Here is a 24,238-nt window from a genome sequence, read left to right as displayed (position 1 = left end):
GACCCTCTCCAGGAGGGACACAATGCTCTGCTTCTGGACTTTTTTCTTTATTTATGATTGTCTACACCTGTGTTGAACAGGCTATTGTATAAGAAAGGTGTTTCAGCATAGCTGATGGCAATCATAAATTAAGAGGGAAGTCCAGGAGCAGAGCATTCTGTCCCTCCTGGAGAGGGTCATGTTGGGAGGTATGCTTTTATTGCTACTACAATACTCCTCCAACGTTTCAGGACTCAACCCATTATCCCTGCTGCTGTGCATTTGGGGTGGTCACCTCTTGAATGGCGAGTGTGCAAGCTAATTTACATACCCGCTGGAGAGTGCCAACTTATTAGCTGCATATATGTTATATGAAAATATGTAGTAAAGAGAAACTTGGGACAGTTTGCATAATATTGGGCAAGTACGGATGGTGTAATGGTTAGCATTACTGCCTCACAGCACTGAGGTCATGGGTTCTATTCCCACCATGGCCTTAACTGTGTGGAGTTTGTATATTCTCCCCATACTTGCCTGGGTTTTCTCCGGGTACTCCGCTGTCCTCCCACAATCCAAAAATATACTGGTAGGCTAATTGGCTTCCAACAAAAATGAACCCTAGCGTGAATGTGTTTGTGTGTATATGTGATAGGGAATATAGATTGTAAACTCCACTGGGGCAGGGATGTGAATCTATAAAGCGCTGCAGAATATGTGTGTACTATATAAATAACTGATAATAATATAGGCCAGGCATGGCCAACCTGCGGGCCTCCAGCTGTTGTGAAACTACACATCCCAGCATACCCTGCCACAGTTTTGCTACTAGGCAGGATATGCTAAAACTGTGGAAGAGAATGCTACTAGGCAGGATATGCTAAAACTGTGGCAGGGAATGCTGGGATGTGTAGTTCCACAGCTGCTGGAGGGCCGCATGTGGAATGCCCCTGACACAGGGGCTGATGGAGACTTGGTCACAAAATGGGCATAATTTATGCTAAGGAAGAGTTTGCACAAACAGCGTATTCCATGATTTTTACCACATCGTTCGTTGATAAAATACAAAACACACTTGAAATTCTACGGCATTATTTTTATTCCACACAAGATGGATAGAAATCTGGGCTTTTGAAATATTAGACCCCGTTTCAAATGGGCATGCCCTAACATGGACTTGCAATTATAGGGGTGAAAGGGCATTTAGTGCTCTCACGTCCATGTACAGAAAACTTCTATTAGCCAGAAGTTTTCCGCAGCACAGGATAATAATAGGATTTTAATACCTACCGGTAAATCCTTTTCTCTTAGTCCGTAGAGGATGCTGGGGATGCTTCAAGAACCATGGGGTATAGACGGGATCCGCAGGAGACATGGGCACTTTAAGACTTTAAATGGGTGTGAACTGGCTCCTCCCTCTATGCCCCTCCTCCAGACTCCAGTTATAGTAACTGTGCCCAGGGAGACGAACATTTCAAGGAAAAGGATTTAGTTAACGTTTTTAACTACGGTGCGATACATACCAGCTCACACCTCAAACCACGCCGTACAACATGGCATTCAACAACAATGCATGCAACGGCATGACCAACAACAGTCACAGACTGACTGACTAAACTTAACTCAACATCAGCGTAACTACAACCAAACTGCAGATACAGCCCGCACTGGGACGGGCGACCAGCATCCTCTACGGCCGGCATTCCCAACCACGGTCCTCAAGGCACACCAACAGTGCAGGTTTTAGTGATATCCAGGCTGCAGCACAGATGGTTAAATCAAAATAGCTGAGCTGCTAATTAAGTCACCTGTGCTGAAGCCTGGATATCACTAAAACCTGCACTGTTAGTGTGCCTTGAGGACCGTGGTTGGGAATGCCTGCTCTACGGACTAAGAGAAAAGGATTTACCGGTAGGTATCAAAATCCTATTTTCTCATACGTCCTAGAGGATGCTGGGGATGCTTCAAGAACCATGGGGTTTATACCAAAGCTCTAGAACGGGCGGGAGAGTGCGGATGACTCTGCAGCACCGATTGACCAAACAAGAGGTCCTCCCCAGCCAGGGTATCAAACTTATAAAACTTTGCAAAGGTGTTTGAAGCCGACCAAGTAGCCGCTCGGCAAAGCTGTAATGCCGAGACCCCCCGGGCAGCCGCCCAGGATGAGCCCACCTTTCTGGTAGAATGAGCCTTCACAGATTTAGGTAACGGCAGTCCTGCCATAGAATGAGCCTGCTGAATCGTATTACAGATCCAGCGTGCAATAGTCTGCTTGGAAGCAGGAGCCCCAATCTTGTTGGGCGCCCACAGGACAAACAGAGCCTCTGTTTTCCTAATTTGAGCCGTTCTGGCGACAAAGCTCTGACCACATCGAGAGACTTTGATTCCGCCAAAGCGTCAGTAGCCACAGGCACCACAATAGGTTGGTTTACGTGAAATGATGAAACCACCTTTGCCAAAAATTGCTGACGAGTTCTCAACTCCGCTCTATCAGCATGGAAGATTAAATAGGGACTTTTGTAGACAAAGCTGCCAATTCAGAGACCCGCCTTGCGGAAGCCAAGGCAACAACATGACTACCTTCCAAGTAAGGAACTTTAACTCAACCTTACGCAAAGGTTCAAACCAATGAGATTGCAGGAACTGCAACACCACATTCAGATCCCAAGGCGCCACTGAGGGGACAAAGGGAGGTTGGATGTGTATTACGCCTCTCACGAAGGTCTGTACTTCTGGAAGGGAGGCCAATTCTTTCTGAAAGAAAATTGATAAGGCCGAAATTTGTACTTTAATTGAGCCCAACTTTAGGCCCGCATCCACACCAGCTTGTACAAAATGGAGCAAACAACTTCACTGGGAATACCCTCCCGGGCTAGGATTTGGCGTTCAACCGCCATGCCGTCAAACGCAGCCGCGGAAAGTCTTGATACACGCACAGCGCTTGCTGTAACACGTCCTCCCGTAGCAGAAGAGGCCAGTGATCTTCTATGAGCAACTCCTGAAGATCTGGATATCAGGCCCTCCTTGGCCAGTCTGGAACAATGAGTATCGCCTGAACCCTTGTTCTTCTTATAATCTTTATCACCTTTGGAATGAGTGGAAGTAGAGGGAACACATATACCGACGGAAGCACCCACGGTGTCACTAGGGCGTCCACCGCCATCGCTTGAGGGTCCCTTGACCTGGAACAATATCTCTGAAGTTTCTTGTTGAGGCGGGACGCCATCATGTCTATTTGAGGAATTCCCCAACGACTTGTCATTTCTGCAAAGACCTCTTGATGAAAACCCCACTCTCCTGGATGGAGATCGTGTCTGCTGAGGAAGTCTGCTTCCCAGTTGTCCACTCTTGGAATGAAGACCGCTGACAGAGCGCTTGCATGTTTCTCCGCCCAGTGAAGAATTCTCGTGGCCTCGGCCATTGCCGCTCTGCTCCTTGTTCCGCCCTGGCGGATTATGTATGCCGCTGCTGTTATGTTCTCTGACTGAATCAAGACGGGCAGACCGCGAAGAAGATCATCCGCTTACAGAATGCCGTTGTAAATGTTTATGTGCAGACAAGCTTCCTGGCTTGACCATTTTCCCTGAAAATTTCTCCCCTGTGTGACTGCTCCCCAGCCTCGGAGACTTGCATCTGTGGTCACCAGGATCCAATCCTGAATCCCGAACCTGAGTCCCTCCAGAAGGTGAGAACTGTGCAGCCACCACAGAAGGGAGATCCTGGTCCTGGAAGATAGGAATATTTTCCGGTGCATGTCCAGGTGAGATCCGGACCACTTGTCCAGCAGGTCGCACTGAAACACCCTGGCATGGAACCTGCCAAACTGCATGGCCTCGTAGGCCACCACCATCTTCCCCAGCAACCGAGTGCATTGAAGAATCGACACTCTTGCCAATTTTAGAATCTGTTTTACCATGTTCTGTATTTCCAGAGCCTTTTCCACTGGAAGAAAAACTCTCTGTAATTCTGTATCCAGAATTATATCCAGGAATGACAACCGTATTGTCGGAACCAACTGTGATTTTGGCAAGTTTAGGAGCCAACCATGTTGTTGCAGAATCATCAGAGAGAGTGCAACGTTTTTCAGCAATTGTTCCTTGGATCTCGCCTTTATCAGGAGATCGTCCAAGTACGGGATAATTGTGACTCCCTGCTTGCACAGGAGAACCATCATTTCCGCCATAACCTTGGTGAAAATCCTCGGAGCTGTGGACAGACCAAATGGCAACGTCTCAAATTGGTAATGACAATCCTGAACAGCAAACCTCAGGTATGCCTGATGTGGAGGATATATGGGAACGTGTAAGTAGGCATCCTTTATGTCGACCGACACCATAAAATCGCCCTCCTCCAGACTGGAGATCACTGCTCGGAGAGATTCCATCTTGAATTTGAATCTTTTTAGAAAGAAATTGAGAGATTTTAGGTTCAGAATCGGTCTGACCAAACCATCCGGCTTCGGTACCACGAACATGCTCGAATAAAACCCTTACCCCTGTTGTGACTGGGGTACCGTGACAATGACTTGATTTTGACACAGCTTTAGTATCGCAGCACATACCACCTCTTTTTCTGGAAGAGAAACTGGCAAGGCCGATTTGAAAAATCGGTGAGGGGGCACGTCCTGAAACTCTAATTTGTACCCTTGGTCTACTATTTCTAATATCCAAGGATCCAGTGCACCCAGACCTGACTGAAGAGCCTCAGACGTGCCCCCACTGGTGCGGACTCCCGCAGAGGAGCCCCAGCGTCATGCGGTGGATTTGGTAGAAGCCGGAGAGGACTTCTGCTCTTGGGAACTTGCCACAGCCGGTGACCTTTTTCCCCTTCCTCTACCTCCCGCAGCAAGGAAGGAGGAGCCTCGTCCTTTCTTGTATTTATTGGGCCGAAAGGACTGCATCTGATAGTGGGGCGTTTTCTTCTGTTGTGCAGCAACATAAGGTAAAAATGACGACTTACCCGCGGTAGCCGTAGATACCAGGTCAGTGAGGCCGTCACCAAACAAGACACTACCGTTAAACGGTAATGACTCCATCGCCTTCTTAGAGTCAGCATCAGCATTCCATTGATGAATCCACAATGCTCTCCTTGCCGAGACTGCCATGGCATCGGCCCTTGATCCCAAAAGGCCAATATCCCTTACAGCTTCTTTTAAATATGCTGCAGCGTCCCTGATATGACCTAGAGTCAAAAGCACATTATCCCTGTCTAGGGAATCTATCTCAGATGACAAGTTATCTGCCCACTTTTCAATAGCGCTACTCACCCATGCCGAAGCAACGGCAGGCCTGAGTAGCGAACCCGCAGTGACATAAATGGATTTTAGTGTATTTTCCTGCTTACGATCCGCAGGATCCTTTAGGGCTACCGTGTCAGGAGATGGAAGCGCCACTTTTTTGGACAGACGCAATAAAGATTTGTCTACCATGGGGGTTGACTCACACTTTTCCCTGTCCCCAAATGGAAATGGATATGCCACTGGAATTCTTTTGGGAACATGTATCTTCTTGTCAGGATTTTCCCAAGCCTTTTCAAAAAGAGCGTTCAGTTCATGAGAGGGAGGAAACGTTACCTCAGGTTTCTTTCCTTTATACATACAGACCCTAGTATCAGGAACAGCAGGGTCCTCTGTTATATGAAACACTAATTTTATTGCCACAATCATGTACTGAATGCTCTTAGCCAGTTTTGGATTCAATCTGGCATCACTATAGTCGACACTGGAATCAGAGTCCGTGTCGGTATCTGTATCTGCTATCTGGGTAAAAGCACGTTTCTGTGACCCCGAAGGGGTCTGAGCTTGTGACAATGTATCCTCCATGGATTTTCTCCATGTCTGGTTCTTAGACTCAAATTTATCAAACCTCTTAGACAACCGAGTCACATTTGCATTCAGAACACTCAACATATTTACCCAATCGTCCGTCGACGGTGCCGACACAGACACTCAGTCTTTTCTGTCCCCACTCCAGCCTCCTCCTGGGAAGAGCACTCAGCCTCAGACATGTCGACACACACGTACCGACACCCACAACCACACTGGGGCTATAGGAGACAGACCCACAACAAAGCCTGTTAGAGAGACACAGAGGGAGTTCTGCCAGCTCGCTACCCAGAGCCTATCCCGGTACTGAAGCGAGTAAAAAGACTGCCCAGACCTGTTAGCGCTTTATATTATATATCAATTAGCACCAAATCACTTGTCGTCCCCCCCCCCCCCCCCTGTTTTGCACCCTGTTACTTGCACAGCAGTGTGGAGGTCAGGGCCAGCATCTCTGCAGCTTCTGTGAAGAGAAAATGGCGCTGGTCAGAGCTGTGTGGCCTAAGCCCCGCCCACTACATGGCGCGCTTCAGTCCCGCTTAAATTTATATTTATACTGGCGGGGGTCACTTAACTAGTGCCTAGGCACTGTTTTTACTTATGCCAGTGCTGTTTGAGGTCTTCATGCTGCCCAGGGCGCCCCCCTGCGCCCTGCACCCTGCAGTGCCGTGTTATGTGTGGGAGCATGGCGCGCAGCGCGGTACCTCAACCTCAATTGCGTCTTCTGCCGTCACTGAAGTCTTCTGATCTTCTCATACTCACCCAGCTTCTGTCTTCCGGCTCTGTGAGGGGGGTGACGGCGCGGCTCCGGGAACAAGCAGCTAGGCGTACCAAGTGATCGAACCCTCTGGAGCTAATAGTGTCCAGTAGCCTAAGAAGCAGAGCCTTTGAACTCAGAGAAGTAGGTCTGCTTCTCTCCCCTCAGTCCCACGATGCAGGGAGCCTGTTGCCAGCAGGTCTCCCTGAAAATAATAAACCTAACAAAAGTCTTTTTCCGAGAAACTCAGGAGAGCTCCTCAGTGTGTGACCAGTCTCACTGGGCACAGAATCTAACTGGAGTCTGGAGGAGGGGCATAGAGGGAGGAGCCAGTTCACACCCATTTAAAGTATTAAAGTGCCCATGTCTCCTGCGGATCCCGTCTATACTCCATGGTCCTTGAAGCATCCCCAGCATCCTCTAGGACGTATGAGAAATTGTGTGATCACCAATTACTACTAATTGGTCATACTGTTTGAAAAAGGGTACTCCCTTCTTTCAAACAAAAGTACCCCACATGTCATCAATCACTTCTCTCTCACTCAGGTCTAGAGACTGGCAGTGGGCGTCGCAGTCCTTGCTCATTCGGACGCATAGATTTTACGTATGAGAGGGACTTTACAGCGACATTAGCACAAAGACGCAGATGCAGCTATGGCAAAAGGCGCATTTGCGTCCACTTCACAATCAATGCGAGTGTTCCAAAGATATTATAACACACAGAAACAAAACAGGTTATTTACAGTAGTATAAAGAAGCTGCATTGCTCATACATCTAGTCTCAATGTGCCATGCAGAGCGAGGCCCCATGCAGCTCTGATAACGTTGGGTTTATTTTGCTGCCGAAAATGTGCCTTAGTCACGATGCGCCTAGGACGCACTAGGAGACTCTGCTGATTAATTTGATACATGACACTTGTATATATTGTGTGACTGAATCTACACGGAGCAGAACAGACACCCGACGCAAGCAGACTCTCAGGGGACCTGGCTTGCTGAGAGGGGCTATTTGGCATGACTGCAGCAATGATGTATGAGGACACATCTGTGGGCCAGATGCATCATCGCTTGGAAAGTGATAAAATGGAGAGTGAAAAAGTGCCAGCCAATCAGCTCCTGTCATTTTTCAAACAGCCTGTGGCATGGCAGTTAGGACCTGATTGGCTGGTACTTTTTGACTCTCCAAGCGATAACGCATATAGCTGTATATCTCTTACAAGACCAGAGAGACAGCAATCAGGACCAGATCCAATTAGACCAATGGGCAGGAATTTTCTGTCCATGTGTTCATTTCTCCTCTAGCCAGGCAGGACAGAGCCTTCCCTTTGTAAGCAGTAAGACTTTCAGCATAGCAACTTAATATACCAACAGTATTCATCATGACTATGAATTCAGGAAAAAAACCAAAGGGGCCTATTTACTATGACATGGAGAGAGATAAAGTGGACGGAGATAAAATACGATCCAATCAGCTCCTAACTGTCATGTTACAGGATGGTTGGTTGGTACTTTATCTCTGTCTACTTTTTCTCTCTTTAAGGTTTAATGTGAAGTTAGTGTGAAGAATTCAAAGTGTGAAGATTACAATTTAATAACCATAGCCTGGACTAAAACTGGATGAAAAGTGAAAAAGAAACATATAACAACTAATGCAACTACACATGAACTTCTTTGCAACTTCAAATGTATGTATATATGTAACACCCTGCAATCCTCACTCTGGGGGTCATTCCAAGTTGTGCGTTCGTTATATTTTTCTCGCAACGGAGCGATTAGTCGCTAATGCGCATGCGCAATGTCCGCAGTGCGACTGCGCCATGTAAATTTGCTATGCAGTTAGGTATTTTACTCACGGCATAACGAGGTTTTTTCTTCGTTCTGGTGATCGGAGTGTGATTGACAGGAAGTGGGTGTTTCTGGGCGGAAACTGGCCGTTTTATGGGTGTGTGCGAAAAAACGCTACCGTTTCTGGGAAAAACGCGGGAGTGGCTGGAGAAACGGAGGAGTGTCTGGGCGAACGCTGGGTGTGTTTGTGACGTCAAACCAGGAACGACAAGCCCTGAACTGATCGCAGTTGCCGAGTAAGTCTCGAGCTACTCAGAAACTGCTAAGAAGTGTCTATTCGCAATTTTGCTAATCTTTCGTTCGCAATTTTGATAAGCTAAGATTCACTCCCAGTAGGCGGCGGCTTAGCGTGTGCAAAGCTGCTAAAAGCAGCTTGCGAGCGAACAACTCGGAATGAGGTCCTCTGTGAACACTATACAATTAACTTCCGCTTAGCAACATTTGTAATATTATGATTTACATGCAATTGTAAAATATTCAGTGAGGCATACTGGGCTGTTGTTTGCATAGTTAAATACCGTGTATTTCATCACCTTTCATAAGTTAAACATTTGCCTCACTGGTAGCCTGTATTAATTGGCAATCTATGGTCAGATGTGCTGTTCAAAGGTGGTCATTCCAAGTTGTTCGCTCGTTGCCGTTTTTCGCAATGGAGCGATTAGGTGGAAAATGTGCATGCGCATGGTACGCAGCGCATTCACAGTCATTTAACACAAAACTTTGGAGATTTGCACAAGCTCGAGCAACGTTTTTTCATCGCTCGAGTGATCGTAGTGTGATTGATAGGAAGTGGGTGTTTCTGGGCGGAAACTGGCCGTTTTCAGGGAGTGTGCTAAAAAACGCAGGCGTTCCAGGTAAAAACGCAGGAGTGGCTGGAGAAACGGGGGAGTGGCTGGCCAAACGCAGGGCGTGTGTGTGACGTCAAACCAGGAACTAAACGGACTGAGGTGATCACAATCTAGGAGTAGGTCTGGAGCTACTCAGAAACTGCAAGGAATTATTTAGTAGCAGTTCTGCTAATCTTTCGTTCGCTATTCTGCTAAGCTAAGATACACTCCCAGAGGGCGGCGGCCTAGCGTGTGCAATGCTGCTAAAAGCAGCTAGCGAGCGAACAACTCGGAATGACCACCAATGTGCATTCACATACACAAACTATTCTTTCCACTGTGTTAGAAAATGAGCAGCTGTACAACAACAGTAAAAAGGTATTTGAATGTTTAACTTTAACAATTGCAACTCATTACGCTCTAAGCCTAATTAACTTTAGTTTTATTTCGAACACACTATGGGGGGAATTCAATTGTTTGAAAAGTCGGTTGGGTGTCTGCTTTTTCCTATTAGGTAGGAAAAAACAGACACCCAACTGACTTTTCAAACAATTGAATACCCCCTATGTACCACAAATAGCTTTTCTTCATTTAACTCAATGGTATTTTCTTCAGTGCAATTATATCCTTCGTTCTCTTCAATTCACCACTTTGTACACATTATCGCCTCAATTTTCCACTCCCCTCTTATTAAAACTCATGAGCTTTTTACTTATCGTTATACATTGACAATAACATCCACAACATGTCACCATAAAAAAAAAACATTCACAAACCTCCTAATAGTATATTTATCTCTCTCCTGCTTCTATTAGCTGGTTACATTTCACCAAATCGGAGCCCCGACCATTTGCCCCATTCACATTCACCTTATATGCAACATTATAGAAATCCAACCACCCTCATAAACATAACGTCTCCCATCACCATCCAAATCACTAAATGTACATTGTGGAATGCACTTCTGTTTGTAACAAATTAACATCCATCCAAGACCTCTTCAAATATAACAACTTCCATTTACTGGCTATGATAAAAACATGGCTCACACAATCAGACATGACCTCCCCTGCAGTACCGTCACATAGTGGTCTCCACTTCACACACCTCTAGGCCTGATAACAGTAAAGTAATAGTAAAGGAGTTGGGGTTGGAATATTACTATCCCAATGATTCACATACACAGTTCTACCACAGGTTCCATCACTCACACTGACATCATTTGAAGTACATTCTATCAGGACATATTCTCCTTCGTCTCTGCATGTTGCAACTATCTATCACCCACCTGGGTAACCCAAACAATTTCTAAAAGATTTTTCTGCCTGGCTCCCTCACTTCCTATCCTCTGACATCTCCACAATCATCATGGGTGATTTCAATATTGCTATTGATAGTCCAAATCTGCTGCTCATTCCTCCAAACTACTCTAACATCCTCTCTCGGCCTCTCCCAATGGACTGACTCCTCTACTCATCAGGAGGGCCACTGCGTTCATTTTGTATTCACAAGACTATGTTCAGTTTCTGAATTCACTAACACTCCTTTCCCTCTCTCAGATAACAACTTTGTCACTTGCATGCTTTCCTTCATTACTTCAAACTCAATGTCACTGAAGTCCCCCAATCTTCCTCAAACCCGCAGAACTAGTAACACAATTAATTTTCAAGAACTTTCTATGTCAACAACTGCTCTCACGTATTTCTGCATTCACTTTTCCTGAGAAGGCTGTATCACACCTTAACCAAAATATAGAAATAGCCCTTGGTGAAGTGGCTTAAGCTACCCATCACACTCCATGTAGACTTAGATGTCAACCGTGGAACTCTAAATTAATAAATAAATTATCACAAAGTTTAACTTCAGGGGCATAAATCTCATACTCAAAGCGACTTCCTCACATATAAGACTGTCTACCACTCCTATCATAATGCCCCTGGACACTGCCAAACAGATTTACAAATTCTAATTTCTGCTCAAGCCTTTAACCCCAAGTGACTTTTTAATGCATTTAAATAACTTCTCAACTTTCTCTTACCCAACCCACCAGCCACTATCAGTGCATAAGATCTTGCTTCCTACTTCAAGGACAAGATTGATAAGATCCGAGATGAAATGGTATGCTCTTCTTCAGCCAGTGACCTGCTTAATTCCCTACATGAGCCCCCTGGTACCTTCTCTTCATGTGATCCCACAAATGAAGATGAAGTATCAACCCCCTTCTCATCCTGCTGTTCTACTACCTCTCCTCTTGATCCTATACTCTCACAAATAAGTAAATCTTTGTCTCCTATATTCATCCCAAATAGACACTAAAATCTGTAATCTCTCTCTCTCTACTGGTATCTTTTCTTCACTATTCAAGCATGCAGTTATTACCCCATTCTGAAAAAAAACAAAAAACTTCTGACCCAAACTCTCTCTCAAACTACCGTCCCATCTCTCAGCTCCCATACTCCTCCAAGCTACTTGAGAGACTCGCCTACACTGGCCTCACACACTTTCTTAACTCATACAACTCATTGAACACACTTCAGTCAGGCTTTCGTTCCCAACACTCCACTGAGACAGTACTAATTAAAGTATTGAATGATCTGGTCCCTAAGTCTAAAGGCCATTATTCACTTCTTATTCTTCTAGATCTCTCTGATGCTTTTTACACTGTTGACCACTCTCTCTTCTCATACAAACAGTACAATCACTAGGTCTTCAGGACACAGCCCTTTCTTGGTACTCGGGGTCCTACCTATCTAATCCCTCTTTCAGTGTCTACTTCTCTAAGCAAACTAATCTGCTCTTTTGGATTTCAGTATCGGCTGTACGTGGATCATGCTCATATCAACCTATCCTCCCCAGATTTGTCACCATCAGTATTTGTCCTTGTCACTGAATGCCTTCCTGCCGTATCATCTTGGATGTCATCTCGCCACCTCAAATTTAATATTTCCAAAACAAAATTAATTATATTTCCACCGACCAACAGTAGTTACCAGCCTGATATCTCTATCACTGTTGAGAACTTGACAATCAATCCTACCCCACAAGCTCGCTGCCTAGGTGTCATTCTTGACTCTGGACTGTTCTTTGTTCCCCACATTCAATCTGTCTCAAAATCATGTTACATGCATCTAAAAAACATATCCAAAATACAACCATATCTTACACAAAACACTGCAAAAAATCTAATCCATGCTCTCATTATCTCCTGCATTGATTATTGTAATAGTCTTCTTACTGGTCTTACCAAAATGAAACTATCACCACTACAATCCATTCTGAATGCAGCTGTGAGGCTAATCTTCCTTGCTAGATGTTCATAGCCTGTGGATCTGCTCTGTCAGTCACTCTATTGATAACCTGTATTCTACCATATTCAATATAAATAAAAAAACTTTTACTCATACACAAAGCCATTAACCAAACTACACCTATGTACATCTCTTCGCTTATCTTCTAAATATCTCCCAACCCGACCTCTTCGCTCTTCACAAGATCTACAACTCTCATCCACACTCATTATTCGCTCCCATTTACAACTGCAGAACTTTCTTCGGGCTGCACCCACTCTCTGGAATGCCCTACCACACACAAAAAGACTCTCCTCCAGTCTCCAAACATTCAAGCATTCCCTGAAAACTCACCTCTTCAGGCAAGCTTATCAAATACTGGAACCGTCCACATAACCTTCATAAAGTTTCCTATCCAATTACATCCCGACTGTACAGTTCACACATATCCTCACATATTTTGTCTTTCTTTACTTTCCCATTGTCCTGACATCAGACCAACTTTGCTGTGTGACCATATCGTACAGTCCACCAAGAACCTTTGCAATCTGGTGGACCATTATGCAGTAAATAACAGCTATTTCTGTATAGATTGTAAGCTTTCCAATTGTAAAGTGCAATGGAATTTGCTGCGCTATATAAGAAACTGTTAATAAATAAATAAGACTTAGTAAATAGACAGCAAAATATCTATCCCCTCTGTGCCCCTGGTTACAAAAATATGTCAAATAAATCGTCCTATTCAAGAGAAACAGGGGGGGGGGGGGTTTTGGGGGGGGGGGGGGGTTTTGCAAATTATTCCTGACCTAAAATAAAAAATGTTACAAAAAAAATAATAATAATTGTGACAGTAGCACAATTGTGAAAACTGGATAGATGAGTTTCCTTGAAATTTTTACAACATGACATCCAGAAACTTTTATTTGTACAAAAAATACCACCACACTGCATTTTTTTGTTACTACAACTAAAAATTATATTTTTCGTCTGTGAATTTTTAAATGTTTGACAACATTTGATTTCTCTGCAAAGCTCTTCCCACACTCAGGGCAAGCATATGGTTTTTCCCCTGTGTGGATCCGGAAGTGCTTATTCAGAGAAGTCTTTTGGACAAAACGTTTTCCACAAATGGAGCAACAAAATGGCCGCTCTCCCGTGTGGATTCTTGAGTGTTTGGAAAGATCTGACTTGGTCGTGAAACGTTTGCCACAGTCAAAACAAGGAAATGGTTTTTCTCCTGTGTGTACTCTAAGGTGGTTCGTAAAATCGGTCTTTTGGCGAAAACTTTTTCCGCACTCTAAACAAGAAAATGGTTTCTCTCCCAAGTGACTTTTCAAATGGTCATTCAAATCGGCCTCCTGGATAAATGTTTTTCCACATTTAGAGCAAGAATACAGCTTCTCTTCTGGACTATGTCTCCAATTTCTTGGGAATTTTCCAGCGTTAACTTGTGTTCCATATTGTCGGTATAAATGCTGCATCTTTTGAGGCAATATTCTTTGGTTTGTGGAATTTTCTCCATCACACGAGACTGGTTCATCCTTAATATGAGTAGATGTATACTGTGTATGATCTGTGGGTGTATAATTGTCAGTGTCTGTGAGATCTCCTCCATCACATGAGACTGGTTCCTCCTTAATATCAGTATATGTATACTGTGTATGATATGTGGATGTATAATTAGCAATGTCTGTGAGGTTTCTTCCATCACATAAGACAGGTTCCTCCTTAATGTGAGTAGATGTATACCGTGTAGGATCTATTGGTGTATACATGTCAGTGTCTGTGAGGTCTCCTCCATCACATGAGACTGGATCCTCCTTTACATGGGAAATGGTAGCATTGAGCCGTACAGGTTTATTGAAACTCTCCGATAAATCTGTTGGAAGGATCAAAAAAATAAGATTTTAAACCTACCGGTAAAGCTATTTCTCCTAGTCCGTAGAGGATGCTGGGGACTCCGTAAGGACCATGGGGTATAGACGGGCTCCGCAGGAGACATGGGCACCTATAAAGAACTTTTAGTGTGGGTGTGCACTGCTAGGTCCTCATCAGGCAGGGTATCAAACTTGTAGAATTTAGCAAAAGTGTTTGACGCCGACCAAGTCGCTGCTCGGCAAAGCTGTAATGCCGAGATGCCCCGGGCAGCCGCCCAAGAAGAGCCCACCTTCCTAGTGGAATGGGCCTTTACTGAATGTGGTAACGGCAATCCAGCCGTAACATACGCCTGCTGAATCGTGTCACAAATCCAGTGAGCAATAGTCTGCTTTGAAGCAGGCGCGCCAATCTTGTTGGCTGCATACAGGACAAACAGAGCCTCTGTTTTCCTAATTCTAGCCGTCCTGGCTACATAAATCTTTAAGGCCCTGACTACATCCAGGGACATGGAATCCTCCAAGTCACTCGTAGCCACAGGCACCACAATAGGTTGGTTCATATGGAATGAAGACACCACCTTAGGTAAAAATTGAGGACGAGTCCTCAATTCCGCTCTATCAACATGAAAAATCAAATAGGGGCTCTTGTGAGACAAGGCCGCCAATTCTGACACACGCCTTGTAGATGCCAAGGCCAATACCATGACCACCTTCCAGGTGAGAAATTTCAACTCAACCGTTTTAAGGGGTTCAAACCAGTGTGATTTTAGGAACTGCAACACCACGTTCAGGTCCCATGGTGCCACTGGGGGCACAAAAGGAGGCTGGATGTGCAGCACTCCCTTTACAAAAGTCTGGACTTCTGGAAGAGAAGCCAGTTCCTTCTGAAAGAATATCGACAGGGCCAAAATCTGTACCTTAACAGAGCCTAACTTCAGGCCCATATCCACTCCTGTCTGTAGGAAGTGGAGAAAACGACCCAGATGGAAATCTTCCGTAGGAGCATTCTTGGTTTCACACCAAGAGACATATTTCCGCCAGATAATGTTTCGCCGTCACCTCCTTCCTAGCCTTTATTAGAGTAGGTATGACCTCCTCCGGAATACCCTTCTCAGCTAGGATCCGGCGTTCAACCGCCACGCCGTCAAACGTAACCGCGGTAAGTCTTGGAACATGCAGGGCCCCTGCTGCAAGAGGTCCTCCCTTAGAGGAAGAGGCCAAGGATCTTCTGTGAGCATCTCCTGAAGATCTGAGTACCAGGCCCTTCGAGGCCAGTCTGGAACAATGAGTATTGTCTGTACTCTTTTTTGACTTATGATCCTCAACACCTTTGTGATGAGAGGAAGAGGAGGAAACACGTAGACCGATTGGAACACCCATGGCGTTACCAGAGCGTCTACTGCTATTGCCTGAGGGTCCCGGGACCTGGCACAATACCTCCGAAGCTTCTTGTTTAGGCGTGATGCCATCATGTCTATTTGAGGAACTCCCCAAAGACCCGTTATCTCTGCAAAGACTTCTTGATGAAGTCCCCACTCTCCTGGATGGTGATCGTGTCTGCTGAGGAAGTCTGCTTCCCAGTTGTCCACACCCGGAATGAAGACGGCTGAGAGAGCGCTTATGTGATTTTCCGCCCAGCGAAGAATCCTGGTGGCTTCTGCCATCGCGACTCTGCTCCTTGTCCCGCCTTGGCGGTTCACATGAGCCACTGCTGTGACATTGTCTGATTGAATCAGCACCGATAGATTGCGAAGAAGACTCTCCGCTTGTCGAAGGCCGTTGTATATGGCCCTTAATTCCAACACGTTGACGTGCAAGCAGGACTCCTGGCTTGCCCATAGTCCTTGAAAATTTCTTCCTTGGGTGACTGCTCCCCATCCTCGGAGCCTCGCGTCCGTGGTTACCAGAACCCAGTCCTGAATGCCGAATCTGCGACCCTCTAGGAGGTGAGCACTTTGCAGCCACCCTAGAAGAGACACCCTGGCCCTGGGGGACAGTGTTATCTTTTGATGCAATTGTAGATGGAACCCGGACCATTTGTCCAGAAGGTCCCATTGAAACGTCCTCGCATGGAACCTGCCGAAGGGGATGGCCTCGTAGGCTGCCACCATTTTTCCCAGAACACGAGTGCATTGACGAACTGACACTCTTTTTGGCTTTAGTAGGTCTCTGACCATGTTCTGGAGGTCCTGGGCCTTCTCCAATGGGAGAAAAACCTTCTTTTGTTCCGTGTCCAGTATCATACCTAGGAACGCTAGTCGAGTTGTTGGAACCAACTGTGACTTCGGTAGATTGAGAATCCAACCGTGTTGCTGGAGCACTTTCAGAGAGAGTGACATGTTTCTCAGTAATTGCTCTTTTGATCTCGCCTTTATCAGGAGATCGTCCAACTATGGGATAATTGTGACTCCTTGCTTGCGCAGGACCACCATCATTTCCGCCATTATCTTGGTGAAAATCCTCGGCGCCGTGGAAAGCCCAAACGGCAACGTCTGAAACTGGTAATGACAATCCTGTACAGCGAATCTCAGGTACTCCTGATGAGAGGGATATATGGGGACATGAAGGTAAGCATCCTTTATGTCCAGTGACACCATAAAATCCCCCCCATCCAGGCTGGCTATTACCGCTCGGAGCGATTCCATCTTCAATTTGAATCTTTTTAAGTACAGGTTTAGGGATTTTAGATTTAAAATGGGTCTGACCGAGCCATCCGGCTTCGGGACCACAAAGAGGGTCGAATAGTACCCTTTTCCCTGTTGGTTCAGGGGAACCCTGATAATTAAATGCTGTTGACACAGCGTTTGAATTGCAGCTAACACTACATCCCTCTCTGGGGTGGAAGCTGGTAAGGCCGACTTGAAAAATCGGCGTGGGGGCACCTCCTCGAATTCCAGTTTGTAGCCTTGGGAAACTATTTCCAACACCCAAGGATCCACGTCTGACCTGACCCAGACTTGGCTGAAGAGTCGAAGGCGTGCCCCCACTGGTGTGGACTCCCGCAGGGGAGCCCCAGCGTCATGCAGTGGGTTTTTAAGAAGCCGGGGAGGACTGTTCTCTTTTTTCCTCTACCCGTACCTCTGGCAAGGAAGGAGGAGCCCCGACCTCTTCTGGACTTTTGCGACCAAAAGGACTGCATCTGATATTGTGGAGTTTTCTTTTGCCGTTAGGGAATAAAAGGTAAAAATTTAGATTTACCCGCGGTAGCTGTGGAAACCAGGACCGTGAGCCCATCCCCAAACAACATGTCACCCTTATAGGGTAAAACCTCCATATGCTTTTTTGAATCCGCATCACCCATCCATTGGCGGGTCCATAAGGATCTTCTCGCTGAAATAGCCATGGCATTGGCTCTGGAACCCAGCAACCCAATGTCCCTTTGAGCGTCTCTCATATACAAGACTGCGTCATTAATATGGGCTAGAGTTAACAAAATAGTATCCCTATCTAGGGTATCAAGGTCAGCCGACAGGGTATCTGTCCAAGCTGCAACTGCGCTACATACCCATGCTGACGCAATTGCCGTCCTGAGCAAAGCACCAGTATGTGTATAAATAGACTTTAGTGTAGTCTCCTGCCTGCGGTCCGCAGGGTCCTTGAGGGCCGCTGTGTCTGGAGATGGCAGCGCCACTTTCTTGGACAGGCGTGTTAAAGCCTTGTCCACAGTGGGAGAGGATTCCCAACGTACCCTGTCCTGTGTAGGGAAAGGGTATGCCATATTAATTCTTTTGGGAATCTGCAGTCTCTTATCTGGAGTCTCCCAAGCTTTTTCAAATAACTCGTTAAGTTCATGAGATGGGGGAAAGTTTACTATCTGTTTCTTCCCCTTAAACATGTGTACCCTCGTGTCGGGAACAGAGGGTTCATCAGCGATATGCAACACATCTTTTACTGCAATAATCATACACTGAATAGTCCTTGTCACCTTAGGGTGCAATCTAGCTTCATCATAGTCGACACTGGAATCAGAGTCCGTGTCAGTATCAGTGTCCACAATTTGTGATAAGGGACGCTTTTGAGACCCTGACGGGCCCTGTGAGTCGGTCCAATCCGAGGATTGACCCCCTGATGCCTCCCTGGATTCAGCTTTATCTAGCCTCTTATGTAAAGATGCCACACTTGCATTCAACATATGCCACATGTCCATCCATTCCTGCGTCGGCACTACCGACGGGGACACACCACCTTCCGCTTCATACATGCCGACACGCACGTACCGACACCTCACACACACAGGGATATACCTATAAGGGGACAAATCCCCAACCAGGCCTTTAGGAGAGACAGAGAGAGAGTATGCCAGCACACACCCAGCGCCAAACTGACACTGGAAAATCCAGACAGCGCTTTTATATTATATATAATGCCAATCTTCCCACTCACTGCGCTCCAAGGTGCCCCCCTCCCTTTTTTTTCCAGCCCTCTGACGGTGTTCAGCAGGGGAGAGTCCGGGGAGCCAGTTCTCTGCAGCCTCTGTGGAGAACATGGCGCTGGTTAGTGCTGAGGGATCAAGCTCCGCCCCCTCCAGCGGCGGGCTTCGGTCCCTCTACAATTTTAATAAAATGGCGGGGGATCGTCTATTTGCTGCCTCCGCAGCCTAATGAGACCCTTTATTGCCCAAAACGAGGTTTATTGCTGCCCAGGGCGCCACCCCCCCCCCCCCCCCCCCGCGCGCCCTGCACCCATCAGTGCCTTTTGCGTGTCTGTGTGTGGGACCAATGGCGCGCAGCTTTCCTCTGCGCGCTTTACCTCATGAAGATCTGAAGTCTTCTGCCGCCTTTGAAGTCTTCTTGCTTCTCATACTCACCCGGCTTCTATCTTCCGGCTCTGCGAGGAGGACGGCGGCGCGGCTCCGGGACGAACCCCAGGGTGAGACCTGTGTTCCGACTCCCTCTGGAGCTAATGGTGTCCAGTAGCCTAAGAAACAGAGCCTATCATCTAAGTAGGTCTGCTTCTCTCCCCTCAATCCCACGATGCAGGGAGCCTGTTGCCAACAGTGCTCCCTGAAAATAAAAAACCTAACAAAATTATTTTTTCCACAGAAAACTCTGCAGTGCACCCTTCTCCTCTGGGCACAAGATCTAACTGAGGTCTGGAGGAGGGGCATAGAGGGAGGAGCCAGTGCACACCCATACTAAAAGTTCTTTATAGGTGCCCATGTCTCCTGCGGAGCCCGTCTATACCCCATGGTCCTTACGGAGTCCCCAGCATCCTCTAGGACGTAAGAGAAATAATAATTTTATTTAGTAAATAAAACTGCAAACCAAAAAAAGATCAATATTTAAAAACAAAGCCCAATTTCTCCTGCTAATGACGATATAGTCTCAGGAAATGATTGTCTTATGGGAAATGAGGCCGTTACAACAGAAGAACATACTAGTTTGGTCAGAGGGGTTCTGTGACCGGATGCGCCCCCCTGCCCACGCCAAGAGATCACAGATTGGTTTTGGGTCTCACAGGATGTGGGCCAATGGGGTATTCCCTCTTACTATCAGTAACCGCCTGTTGCTGAGTCCACCCACTGCACAGTAGGCGGGTATTCTTGCTGCCACCACCAGGCTCCTACTTCGTGGCACCTGGTACTCAAGCTCCTACACCTGTACCGCTTGCTGTTGTGTATGCTTAGATACACTGCTGCCACACCTCCTGGGTCGCGTTGGCTGGTTCCACACTGGTCACTGACCATTGACCAGGCCCCTGCGTCGGTAGCTGGCAGGGGGCAGAGCTTGGTGATACTGGGCTCACTCAACGACAGGTGGAGAACGGAATAGCGTTTTGCCCAATTCCGTTAGTCACAGACTATGTATGCACTCGTTGTAAAGGCAAGGTGTTTAATGCTCAAAAAGTCTTAAAGAAGACCAATCAGGCTATCTCACAAATATAAACAAACACAGATTACTTTTCAAAAGAGTTGAATAACTGGATAAAGCAATTTCCTGCTCTCTTTCATATATAGACCAAACCAGTTTGCTTTCCCAAGCACAATCTGATTAACATATTCCTGTCTCTTTCACAAATGTAGACTAATACCAATTCAGTTTAATCATAATCTGAAGCCCTTGTTAGGAACAACATGAAATTCTGAAAACCAACAATACTATATTTTCACCTGTTTGTCTGTTTGACACAGAGACACACAAGAATACTTCCCTGGACTGCATCTAAAAAAAAATTGTTTGTCCAGAGACCCCTTTCAGGTGCCAGGGTCATTTACATATTAATTCCTATGTGAGAATGTCCCAAGGACAATTTGTTTCCAAATGCCAAAGACTTTTGGGAACAATATACCTTATACATTTCATGTAAGTGCATAATCTATACATTTTAAACTACAACTGTGCCTAGAGCACTAAATACAACATGTTAAAACACATAATTACCTATACATTTACAGTACATGGGGGGTCATTCCGAGTTGATCGCTAGCTGTTTTCGTTCGCTGCGCAGCGATCAGGCTAAAAATCAGTACTTCTGCGCATGCGTATGCGGCGCAATGCGCACGCGCATCGTACTAATGCAACGAACGATGTAGTTTCACACAAGGTCTAGCAAAGCATTTTAGTCGCACTGCTGGCCGCAGAGTGATTGACAGGAAAGGGGCGTTTCTGGGTGTCAACTGCCCGTTTTCAGGGAGTGTTCGGAAAAACGCAGGCGTGCCAGGAAAAACGCAGGCGTGGCTGGGCGAACGCAGGGCGTATTTGTGACGTCAAAAGAGGAACTGAACAGTCTGAAGTGATCGCAAGCTAGGAGTAGGTCTGGAGCTACTCTGAAACTGCACAAAATTATTTTGTAGCCGCTCTGCGATCCTTTCGTTCGCACTTCTGCTAAGCTAAAATACACTCCCAGTGGGAGGCGGCATAGCGTTTGCACGGCTGCTAAAAACTGCTAGCGAGCGATCAACTCGTAATGACCCCCATGGTGCCTAGTGCCGATTCGTCCATTTAAAGAATGAAGAAAGTGCCATACGTTTATCATGTGTGACGGGTCTACGGCCACAGCTTCAGGTTTGTATCTAGACATAACATTATCACAGGCATGAAGAAAATTATCATATAGGCAGTTTTTAAGATAGTTTTTGTTATTAATATACTCTGCAATTTCACATTCAATATAGGAATGTTTAAGTAAACCTAATTGCATGCCAACAAACTATCCCATTTTTGGGGGGATTGTCTTGCTGTCCCACCCACGGACCGCAGTGTCCGGGTGGGGTGGCGGAGGGGAAAGGCAGAGCAGGTGAGCAGCGGGTGAATAGATGCCATGCACACAGCATCTACACATTGCAGGAACACAGGAACAGGCAGCCCAGCATTTCCGGGACTACTAGGCATGTCCCCAGAGTGATGAAATTAGGGAATGCCATGGTGCCACGCCCCCTACCTGTGAGGCCACTCCCCATTTTCAAGCAAGGTCCCATTTCAGCATGTGCTGTTCCTGAGGGTGAGTGCAGCTCTTCCTGTGCTATGTGAGTGGGGAATGAGAGACAGCCCTGTGTGTATAGGAGATCTGCACTGTGCATGAGCTGTGCTATGTTCACTTTACAGTTATTAATTCAGAAAAAGGTGATTGAGGCACAAAGATGAGAGTATTCCTGATTTAGATCAACGTACTGTATTCACAATCAATGTTTAAACTTCCACATACTCAGCGACATGTAGTTCTGGTCATTCTTCATCATTATACCTTTATACAGGCTCTTGGGTCCTTCTAGATACTCCAGCTCCTCCTAAATAGAGAAATAGTGACATTCTCACACTTTATAGGCACCTGTGACCTGACACACACAATGACACAGTCATCACCCAGACACCCCCTGGTGTTACTGTATAATGCCCCATTCCCAGCAGTCACCTCTCCAGTCAGCAGCTGTATGATCTTGTTGGTGAGTTCCAGGATCTTCTGCTCATTGTCTCTCTCATGTATCAGTGAGTGAGGCGGAGGCTCTGTGATGGGGCTCTGGCTCCGGCTCAGTCCCCGGGGATGGCTGCTGGTTGTTACGCTCTGTCCAGATTTTTTTAGAACAATATAATTCTACATATAGGAAGACATTAAAGAATAATACAGTCAGGTCTCTGTGTTAGCAATAGAGTTAAGAGTGATGTCACTGTGACATTCACAGACCCACTCAGCTCCCCAGTCAGGTACCTGTGTTAGTAATAGAGATAAGAGTGATGTCAGTGTGACACTCCCAGACTCCCTCACCTCCCCAGTCAGGTCCATGTGTTAGCTATAGAGATAAGAGTGATGTCACTGTGACGCTCCCAGACTCCCTCACCTCCCCAGTCAGGTACCTGTGTTAGTAATAGAGATAAGAGTGATGACACTGTGACGCTCCCAGACTCCCTCACCTCCCCAGTCAGCAGGTAGATTATCTCCAGGGTGAGATTTAATACCCTCTGAGTCCGGGAGTTCCTGTCTCTCTCCATCCTCTATGACTCAGATTATGTGCTCTGGATAGTCCTAAATATGAAACGACCAAAGAGGGAAACTGAACATATAAAACAATCTGCACCAACAATCCAGGGTGACAGTATTAGTATATTCAATGCGGAACAAAGACTCAATACCCAAAAATAATACAATCCAAACCATATCATAATAAAACAGGCAATTATCTGTATCCCTTCTATGAGTACAAGATTCATAATATAACATCCCATAATAAATATTCCTACCAATAAAACATTCATTAATATAAAATGAATAAAATAACATCCCATAATCTGTATTCCATGTGGTCCGTAACTATAGGATTAATATTATAACTACCCAAGACCTGTGTTCTTATAATTATAGAATCCAGACTATTAAATTATCTACATTTAAACTATGAAATAATCCAAGACTATAGAATAATATAAAACCTCATAATCTGTATTCCTATTAATATACAATCCATCACTACAAAATTACTGGTATAAAGGCAATGATCTATATTCCTGTATATAAAATTAATAAAGAATTATAAAAATCTATAACAAATATTGTTACTGTGACTATAGAAGCAAACATTTAACATGCCATAATCTGTATTCCTACAAGTAATGCAATCCATGACCACAGAATTACTGATAAACATTCAGTCACTTATATTCCCACCAGTATAACATCCACCAGTGGAACTTCTAATACACCTCTACATAATGTGTATTCCTATAGCCACACAATCCATGACTATATAATTATTAGTGTGACATTCCACCATCCGCTTTTAAATCACAGAAACCTATTTAGATCATAATAATTCACCAGTATTACCCAGGGACATTTACTTGTAATGTTACTCCGGAAATAGATCACCGCTTCCTGCCTGTGCGTTCCAACTGCATTACTTCCGTGTTGTGCGGTCCAACTACGTGACTTCCGCGTTGTGCGTTCCACGAGCCTAGTTTGAGCTGTACTTCCCGTCTGTGCGTTCCACCAGCATTGCTAACGGGATGTGCGTTCCACCTGCTCTTTTACGTTCCCAGTAGAACATATAATGGGCTGTTACACTATATATGCCTGACTGCTACATGCATATCTTTAATTGTTTCCAATGTGCATGAGAGAAAGCTCCAGCGAAATATCAGTCTAAGCAATGTGTTTCAACATCTAGCGTAACATGTTATTCTTATGTAACTATGGTTGTGTCTATGTTGCCTTCGTGCAAAGGACCTGGACGTGACAAAACGAGTTGGCAGGAGAGAACTTCTGCCCTTACAGCTCCTAAAGGTTTTATTCGTTCTCCGTTCGTTTGGGGTATTTTTTTTTTTCTATGCAGCATTGGACGCTCGCCACGCATCGGGCTCGGTATCTCGCTCCGCTCGCCACACTTTTCTATTCCAAATAGATTGTGACATGGACCC

The 24,238-nt window shown here is 45.7% G+C and overlaps 2 protein-coding genes across 8 annotated transcripts in view; both read right to left on the bottom strand.

Moving 5' to 3' along the window:
* Nucleotides 1–24,238, bottom strand: part of LOC135057169 (oocyte zinc finger protein XlCOF7.1-like) — a 91,003-nt gene that overhangs the window by 12,327 nt on the left and 54,438 nt on the right. Inside the window, exon 6 of the mRNA XM_063963067.1 lies at nucleotides 12,988–13,159. Coding sequence (XP_063819137.1) covers nucleotides 12,988–13,159 — 172 coding nt within the window. The remainder of the gene's footprint in view (nucleotides 1–12,987; nucleotides 13,160–24,238) is intronic.
* Nucleotides 13,422–23,707, bottom strand: LOC135054761 (zinc finger protein OZF-like). 7 transcript variants are annotated; one of them, XM_063958075.1, is made up of 5 exons: nucleotides 23,649–23,707; nucleotides 22,682–22,850; nucleotides 22,242–22,421; nucleotides 22,035–22,116; nucleotides 13,422–14,392 (listed from the first exon to the last, which is right to left on the bottom strand). In XM_063958075.1, exons 2-5 carry the CDS (start codon nucleotides 22,814–22,816, stop codon nucleotides 13,488–13,490), a joined length of 1,302 nt encoding a protein of 433 aa, XP_063814145.1. In that variant the 5' UTR covers nucleotides 22,817–22,850; nucleotides 23,649–23,707; the 3' UTR covers nucleotides 13,422–13,487. The 7 variants fall into 7 exon arrangements, with proteins under 7 accessions (XP_063814145.1, XP_063814146.1, XP_063814144.1 ...); XM_063958076.1 differs by having other exon boundaries at nucleotides 23,663–23,692; XM_063958074.1 differs by lacking the exon at nucleotides 23,649–23,707 and adding an exon at nucleotides 23,490–23,636.

This window comes from Pseudophryne corroboree, chromosome 3, assembly GCF_028390025.1.
Source record: "Pseudophryne corroboree isolate aPseCor3 chromosome 3, aPseCor3.hap2, whole genome shotgun sequence".
In the NCBI taxonomy this organism is placed as follows: domain Eukaryota; kingdom Metazoa; phylum Chordata; class Amphibia; order Anura; family Myobatrachidae; genus Pseudophryne; species Pseudophryne corroboree.
This window is presented reverse-complemented; position numbering and strand designations above follow the sequence as displayed.